The 8,799-nt window shown below is 44.4% G+C and overlaps 1 protein-coding gene across 1 annotated transcript; it reads right to left on the bottom strand.

The window, feature by feature from the left end:
- Nucleotides 1-2,585: 2,585 nt before the first annotated feature.
- On the bottom strand, nt 2,586-8,207 carry LOC147642350 (small ribosomal subunit protein eS17-like). Its single transcript, XM_086805583.1, has 5 exons — nt 8,096-8,207; nt 7,828-7,989; nt 3,345-3,470; nt 3,152-3,220; nt 2,586-3,051 (listed from the first exon to the last, which is right to left on the bottom strand). The coding sequence occupies exons 1-5, from the start codon at nt 8,096-8,098 to the stop codon at nt 2,977-2,979; spliced, it is 435 nt and encodes a 144-aa protein (XP_086661709.1). The 5' UTR covers nt 8,099-8,207; the 3' UTR covers nt 2,586-2,976.
- Between the last annotated feature and the right edge of the window lie 592 nt (nt 8,208-8,799).

Below are 8,799 nucleotides of genomic sequence, written 5' to 3'. Positions count from 1 at the left end.
TGTCGTCTTACAAAAGATAAGTGCATGTTCAAGTGAGTAAGATGATAAAGCACCTTATGGTAGATCAGGTGGGTTAAACCATGTAACTTACGAAGTGGTTGACATATGGCAAAAGAGACGTTGACATGTTAAGACAAGGCATGCTTTGGCTTGCAATTTCATTTCAAAAAGACAGCCTTATTTCTTTGCTACAACAGTGAGAATGGATGACTTAATTCTTTGTAGGCTCAAGTAAGCATCAATACCACTAGTAAGCTAGTCTACTCTCTTTACTTTTTCAAAGCAACAGTGAGAATGGATCCACTACCAATTAGTACACCACATGCTTAGGTTTACACCAATGACTGTCATTTTAGAGAGTTATTTTAATCCTACATAGCAACATTGACAATGAATGATTTAACAATTAAATGATATGCATGCTTGGTTTAGATCAATGTAGTATTCAATGAGGTACTATCAATCAAAAAGATACCACCCTAGATGATTTAGATAGAACCATATTCTAAACAAAATAAGTTTGACACCTTTACTTACATCTTAAGAATCAATTAAAAATGCTTTTTAATATGGAATAATTAATAAATGCTAATGAGATTAACAATTAAATGATATGCATGCTTAGGTTTAGATCAATGTCACTATTCAATGAGGTACTATCAATCAAGAAGATACCCTAGATGATTTAGATAGAACCATATTCTAAACAAAATATATTTGCCACCTTACTTACATCTTAACAATCAATTAAAAATGTTTTTTAATATGGAATAATTAATAAATACTTGTGAGATTTCCAAATACAATCTAATCCAGCTACAAAGCATTATTTCTTAAATATGTGAATTCATCAATTAAACTAGCCACATTCTACCTTTATAAACATGTCAACATACTCTCAAATGTCTACTTCTCTCTACATTTTCAATGTGTACACAAGGAACACAAACGCCCTAGGTATTGGAGTTTGTTTACAACTTACATCCTCGCATATAAATATATCATTTTCCTTGGCATTGACCTTGCAAAGGACAATTGGGTGTAAATTTCCTCCTAAGAGCTTCTCACTCAGAAAATTTCTTGAGCTCACACTTTCCCAAAGCCCCGTTTCCCCACAGCAAGGAGGTTAATCTATTGCAAATGGGCAGCCAATGGATTTCAAAATGGTCTCACTTTTGGTCTTGCAAAGGACGAGGGCTGTTCATGTGCAGCAACCTTAACTCCTATATAGGCACTGCCATACCGGAAACACAGAATTCTTCGAACCTTTGTTTTGTAAAGCCAACGAAGATCTTCGATCGTGGGAGAAGCCATGTGAGGTGGAAGCCTCACGTACAGTTTTGAAGCCGAGCCTTTCCAACAGCAATGGGGCAGCTTAGGGTCTTATATGATGATTGGTTTAGGCACCAATTTTTGGGACAATTCCCTTTCAATGCTACCCAAAAATGAGATTCTTGCCAAACCATCTTCTTGTCTCAGATGAGCCATGCACAAGGTTCACAACACCCTAGCAGCTGGAGGAACTTCCACTTCACGAGTGGGCCAACACTCAAGTGTCTCGTGCCATCAAATCTGTGTCTCCTTGGTGCACAGTCTTTCATCACCCGCTTTCAACTACTTGAGCTTAACAATCAACAGGAACAACGCTTGATTCACTTGCACCACCGAAAGATTATCATAGTTCGCAGAGTACTGGTAAGCACGATCTACTCTATTAGGATTAAGATTAGGGTTGAGGATAGCAACATCTCTGCTGTCTATTGAAAATCTAGAGGTGCTGAGGGTTATGGTGTTCAATATGCTTGAGAGGAACCAAACTCATACAGATTGAAGGTTAAGGGCAGAGCAGGGGAGCAGTCAAAGAAGAGATGGTTTGAGGGAAGTGAACAGGAGGGCTTGGGAAGCCATCCCCATAGAGCCCTGCAACCTGCAAGAGCATGGGGAGTGGGGAGGAAGAGCCTCCCTAGCGCACCAGGAGATTTGGCCGAGAGAAAGGGTGAAAGAGAAGACATATCTGCAATATGTTTCAGCTGGGGATGTGCTAGATGTCTTGACTGGTCAGCCCTGCCATTTGAGGTTATCAAATTTAAAAGATCAACAGACTGAGAAAAATGAAGTTTAGATTAATCCTTCTCACCATGGCTTTAAGAGGAAATAGTAGATTTGATTTACTTAACATATAATTGTGGAGGCATCCTTCTTCCATCAACTTGATGTGGAAGCCCCATGAAGAAGCAGAACCACCATTCCCGAACCTTGTCTTAAAATGTAGACCATGCAAAGCTGAAAATAACCGTGGGATATGCTTAGTAAGGAAATTACTTGCAACGGGCCAAAAAGAGCTTTCCTATTTAGCACCCACTGTGCCACTTGCAAGCTGCATTCATATAGGACAACGCGTGTCTCATGCATATGAAGACATGAACATGGTGTCACAAATAAGGGCACACCAATCAACTCTCGAGCTAACATCGAATGTCGTTTTGTCGACCACAACAAAATAGAAGACAAATTCATAAAGTTGGTGCATTATACTTGTGACTTCATTTCGCACTCAAGTGTGGTACCAGCTCCCGATTTCATGAAGTAAATTTATCATCAATGAAGCATTGACACAACCTCTACTGCAACCAAGGCATTGGAACAATGAACATGTGAAGTATGTGATACATATTTGTAACGGAATGAAAAATCATATGCCTCCTTAGAATGCCCTCGTCCTACAACTCAAAAGGCCAATACGTAAAAGCACACTGATCATTCAGATTTATAGACATATGTCAAGAAAAAGTGATAAAGTGAGAATTGCTTGGAAAGCCAACACCACCTCCAAAAGCTGCCGTCGCAATATTCTAACTATAGCTACCCATCCACTAATTTATTCTTCTTCCGAGTGATCAAGAAATAATGCTCAAAAATCCACCACCACCTCCAAATACTGTCGTGGCTGCTAATCTAACTATAGCTACCCACCCACTAATTTCTTCTTCGATCTTGGAAACCCCCTACCATTGAGGGCTTTCCAAAACCAGCCCCAGCAGCGGGAGGATCCTATATACCCAAAACAACCAGTTAGAAACTATGATATAACCACAACAACCACATATCAATCAACATGAGCAAAACCACTGCTAGACCCAAGCAACCTTACCGCCTTGACAACTCCAGGTAGCGAAGGCATGTTGAGGGCGGCCAGCAAATCAATGGTCTCCTTGTCAACCTAATTTTGAAAACTCTTGAAACTATCAATACTATATTCAATTCAAAAGCACAATTACTACAATCTTCAAACCACCACACGATTCCTGGAAGAAAACAATAAGAAAGCACTTTCCTTTGCTTACCTCGATCAAGTCAGTTTTGACGGCCGACTCCTCCGGAACAAAGTCCATACGCCTCTCGCGTTCCTCCTCCTGCAGCTTCAAGGAAATGCCTCGAACAGGCCCACGCTGGATGCGCTTCATCAGGTGCTGCAAGGAATCAAATCGTTGTAAAAACATCATACCAAGGTAAGCCCGAACTAGAATGGGGTTGACTATGTTAGCAGTCATCTCCTGTCTGTATATTTACACCAGGGCCTCTGTTGTGGGTGTGCCCGCCCGATTTAGGTGTTTTCTCATTTTCCCCCCCTCTCCAAATTTTTCCCTATTTTTACCAAATGTGGGAGGCTGTCCTGTGGCTGTTGGCTCATCCAGATGGTGGCCGATTGATTCTGCTGCCCCCAGGTTGTCCTCTGTAGCTGGCCGACTTGATATGTGCAAGCCGACTCAAAGGCTGGCCGACTGGGGCTGCAGCAGGTCGTGGACCATTCATGCTGCTGTCGGCTGGTTTTCTACTGGCTCATAGGGGCCATATAAAATGGCCCCTTGCCCCCACACAGTTTGTATTCGGGTAATCGGGTTTTCTTGTGTATATAGCAGAGTTACACACCTCTCTCTCCCTCTATCGCTGTGTTTTTCTGCAGTGCACTTGCTCTTGTGTTTTCAGATCTTGTCTTCATCTCCGCTGCGTATTCTAACATGGTATCAGAGCTCTAGGCTCTTGGAAGATCTTGGGAACTGTGTGAGCAAGAGGGGGGCTGTTTTGATGCTGATTGGTGGACTGTTTTGGACCGTACGGGAAGAGGAGGAGCAAGAGGAAGGCGGGCTGATTTGCTGGACAGGCGCTTGCAGGTTTAGTTCTTCATTTTTCCCACCCACCCAGCCTTTTCAATTACACCCCCGCAATGGCAGATTTACTTGAGATGGCTGAGAAGCATGTGAAGATCCCGACACTCCCCACGTTCCTAGTGGACCGTCAGTTGAATGGGAACAACTACGGCATATGGAAGGTAATGATGGAATCTGTTTTGGAGTCTTATGACCTTGCTGATTTCATTGTTGTTGGGGTTCCACGGCCGGAGTTAGAGGAAGGGGAGTTACCCTCGATTCGGAAGGAACGTGAGGCACAAGCACAGTTATGGGATCGTGTCAATGCCAGAGCACATTCTTTCATTTCCTCAACTGCACACCGCAGGTAATCAATCGTATCAAGCATATGACGCTGGATGGAGGTATATGGCAGCATTTGGCTTCTCTTTACAACAAGGTATCGCCCATGAAGAGGATCTCCTTGGAAGTACAGATGCGGGTGATGAATCCTACAAAGTCATCGACGATGTGGAAGCACATCAACAACAAGCTGCAGGCTCTTCAGCAAGAAGTTCTCCAGGTTGGAAAAGAGATATCATCGAAGAATATGGCTATAACGTTGCTGTCACATTTGCCCTCTTTGGACTCGGCATTTTACTCTTCGTTGATTACCAGTGGCAGGCTCAGCACCATCACATGGGAGGAGTGTGTGTCCATGCTCTTGGACCAGGAGGAAAGATTCACGAACCCTCCACAAGGCGGAGGTTCGGAGGCCTTAACTGGCCAACGGTCGAAAGGCCGTAACAACAAGGACAAAGGGAAGGCTTCACCGGAGAAGTCTTCTGAGAAGAAGTCCAACTCAGACCGTGAGAAATTGAAGGCAAAGAGGACCTATAATGATTGTGGCGAGAAAGGCCACTATTGGAGGCAGTGTCCCAAGCGGAGCACCGAGAAGGGTGCAGAATCCTTAACAGCAACCGTGAAGTCTCCAGCTTTTGTGCACCTGGAGATGATGGACACCGATGTTTCATTTTCTTCGTGCAGGGAGGAGGTTGGAGGACTCTCCGCTACGGATACTCAAGAGTGGATTCTAGACAGTGGTGCTTCCAGGCACATGACTCCTTCCCGTTCGGCTTTACAGGATCTTTGCAAGTATTCTAGTCACATCCTTACTAGGGATACATCCACTATCCCAATTCATAGTGAGGGCAAGTTGGAGATAGTTCCCGATGGCACAGGGGGGAAGTATTCCTCCCAAGTGTTGTATGTTCCATCACTTGGTTTTCATCTGTTGTCAGTGCATAAGTTTGCAAGACTAGCATATGGGTGGAGTTTGATGAGCATTTTATTGCTCTCCGAAACAAGGCAACAGGCCACGTAGTTTGGGAAGACGGAGTGGAGAATGGAGTTTACAAACTTTCAGTACTCTCTCTCCCAGGTCCTCAGTTTTGTGATAAGTGGCAGTCTGGTAAAGGCCACTTAAGTGTGGATACACTACAAGTGCAGGCTTTCCCGGACCAGATGGTGGATGGCTTGCCAGTTGATGGCAACAATCGGCAAGAACTTTCCAGTAGAGATGTTGGTAGTTCTTGTGTTCGTCAGTCAAAGGAAACTTTACAGGTAGCTTATGCTCTGATGTCTCGTAGCATTCGGGACAAAAAAACTCATGTAGTTGAGGAAGTTCTTTCCACGAGGACCTATCGGAAGGCCAGGCAGGTGACAGTTGATTACTTGCAGGTGCAGGCGGATGTTGCACGTCCTCTAAGCTTTGTGGTTCCGGATTCAAAGGGGGTGGTTTACAGATTTTCGAAGGCCTTGAGTGATCTTCAACAGGTTTCCAAGACTTGGCATCCCTACCGTAACAGTTGTTGATTCTTGTGAACAGTTGATGCCTCCTTGACTTGGAAGCAGAATGGTTCATTGATTTGATTGACGCATAACAAATTGGACGGAAGCTTCCTGACGAGGAAGTTGAGCTCATGTTTGCAGAGGATTCTTTGGGAGGTAGGATTGCGTGTCTTGTGGTTTCTGCAGCATGCGAAGGATCTTGGACTCGTTTACACAAGAGGGGATTAATGGATGGAGTCAGACTCCACGGTTGGAGTGACTTAGATTAGGGAGGAGAGCCAGACACAAGGACATTGACATCAGGCTACAGTTTTTCCCTTGGCTCAGGAGCGGTTTCATGGAGCAGTAAGAGGCAGCCATCTATTGCCTTGTTGTCGACAAAGGCAGAGTACCGGGCTGCTTATGGTGCTGCTTGCGAGATGGAGAGGTTGCAGAGGTTACTTGGCGAGATTGGGTTTCCACTGGTGGAACCCACAGTCATCCAGAGGCATTTTGTTCGTGATAAGATTGTTGCTGATGACATCTTGCTAAAGTTCTGTTCGACGGAGCACAGTGCAATGGACCTCTTCACGAAGTCTCTATCTCAGGCTATGCTCCGGCAGCACTTCAGCTCACTGGGATTGGTTCCACATCCAGGAGCTGAGAGGGGGTGTTAGCAGTCATCTCTTGTCTGTATATTTACACCAGGGCCTCTGTTGTGGGTGTGCCCGCCCGATTTAGGTGTTTTCTCATTTTTTCCCACTCTCCATATTTTTTCCCTAATTTTACCAAGTGTGGGAGGCTGTCTTGTGGCTGTTGGCTCATCCAGATGGTGGCCGACTGATTCTGCTGCCCCTAGGTTGTCCTCTGTAGCTGGCCGACTTGATATGTGTGTGCTGGCTGACTGACAGAAGCTGGCCGACTGGGGCTGCAGCAGGTCATGGACCATTCATGCTGCTGTCAGCCGGTTTTCTACTGGCCGACTGGCTCATAGGGGCCATATAAAATGGCCCCTTGCCCCCACGCAGTTTGTATTCGGGTATTCGGGTTTTCTTGTGTATATAGCAGAGTTACACGCCTCTCTCTCTCCCTCTCTATTGCTGTGTTTTTCTGCAGTGCACTTGCTCTTGTGTTTTCAGATCTTGTCTTCATCTCCGCTGCATATTCTGACAGACTATGCTAAGGCAGCTGTCACAAGCTCAAAAAAGGGCACCGCCGCAAAAATGAAAGGGTATGGCTAAAGGCAAGCTTCATGTGATCCTAAGCATATCAAGCTTGGTATAAGATCCCAGAAAAATCAACTTTCTACGACTATGTTGGCAACAACCCTGCCAAAGGTGGGTTGTTCAGAGCAGGTGCGATGAACAATGGTGATGGGATAGCCGTTGGTTGGCTAGGTCACTCTATATTTAAGGATAAAGAAGGTCATGGTTGCATATAATGGAAAGCCAGAAAGCAAGCTTAGGCACAGCTAGAAAACCACTTAATCCAGAGGTTCCGTAAAGTGGCAACTGCATACAATTCCCTGATGCCGATGAGGAGACTGCATATATATCACCTTCGCTGCCTTCTCTAAATACTAATCATGGTGGCATGGATGCGTACACATCACCCAATCAAACCCAATCCAAATGGCATACATTTTCAATGATGCCCCATGGCTGGGGCCTCCATAAAATGACATTTGTCTTGCATGGGGAAACCAAACCAACAAAAATGCTAATCTTCCATATGGGAACCAAGCAAATGCCGATCAACCCTAACCGAGCAAAATGCTGATTTTCTAAACCCTAATCCAACAGAATGCTGATCGTTCATAAAGAAAACCCAAACCCTAAAAATGTGGGGAAAAACCTTAACCCCAGCTTACCGTCGCAAAGCCTGCGATCTTGTTGCGGAGGCGCTTCGAAGGGATGATAGCCACTTCCTCAGCGATCTTCTTGTTGGTCTGGAAGTCGAGGGTCATACGGGAATAGTAGCGCTCGATCATCTGCCTCGACGCCTTCTTCACCGTTTTCGTCCTCACGCGCCCCTGCAGAAGAGAGCCAAAAAAAGAAAGGCAAGCTCATCATCACCTTCATCACTAGGGTTTTCTTCTTCCACCGCGCTCCTCTTGCGAACAAGGGAAAACAACGCACCATGTTTGGAAGGTGCTGCCGAGGGCTTTTCCTTTATAACCCTAATGCATAAGGGAATACGGTCTCACATCTATATTGTGGTAAACTCCGGCATATGCACCACTGTTATGAGAAGGAATTTTTATATATATTATTTGTAAGGTTTTTAATTAAGGTTCCGAACAAAGATGACAGAGACTAATTAATCAAATTTCAAATTTCACCCCTATTTTAAATTAATAAGCTCAACGTTTTGGCCTCTTTGCAACGCCAAAAAAGTATGCCGATGGAAACAACTTCTCTGAAGAATGCATAACTACCTACGTTTGGAAACCATTGGCACCTCCTATCTGTACTTCTCTACATTAAAATTTCTAAAACCATCTTGTGCCGACCAAATAAAAGCTGATTTTATTGCTTCATTTGATCTTATTGCTTGCAAAGATAATGGTACGACATATCTCATCTATTTTCTTCCTTTGTTGTTTTCTGTTGGTGTGGAGGGCATAGCACAATGCTTTAGTCTTAGTGAGGAAGGTGGCACAGAAGAGTACATGCAAACCTTGCAAAGGATGCATTGGTTTTTCTTCTCTCACACATGACCAAAAGCATCCATTGATGGAACTTGAGGACAAGTAAGGGAATTTTGAATCCATATCTATGGATGTAGATGTCGCATAGTTATAGTCGTTCGAAGGTGGGAATTTTTAGAGCTCGTAGAGGGT

Source organism: Cibotium barometz, chromosome 1 (assembly GCF_041138505.1).
Source record: "Cibotium barometz isolate CiBa-2024 chromosome 1, ASM4113850v1, whole genome shotgun sequence".
NCBI classification, from domain to species: domain Eukaryota; kingdom Viridiplantae; phylum Streptophyta; class Polypodiopsida; order Cyatheales; family Cibotiaceae; genus Cibotium; species Cibotium barometz.
Note: the sequence above shows the minus strand (reverse complement) of the source record. Positions and strands in the feature narration are given on the sequence as shown.

Coding starts and splice junctions, on each gene's coding strand:
- LOC147642350 (XM_086805583.1), bottom strand. Junction 3,221..3,344: donor TCAAAACTGACTTGATCGAG/GTAAGCAAAGGA, acceptor TTTCAAAATTAG/GTTGACAAGGAGACCATTGA. Junction 3,052..3,151: donor TACCTGGAGTTGTCAAGGCG/GTAAGGTTGCTT, acceptor TTGGGTATATAG/GATCCTCCCGCTGCTGGGGC.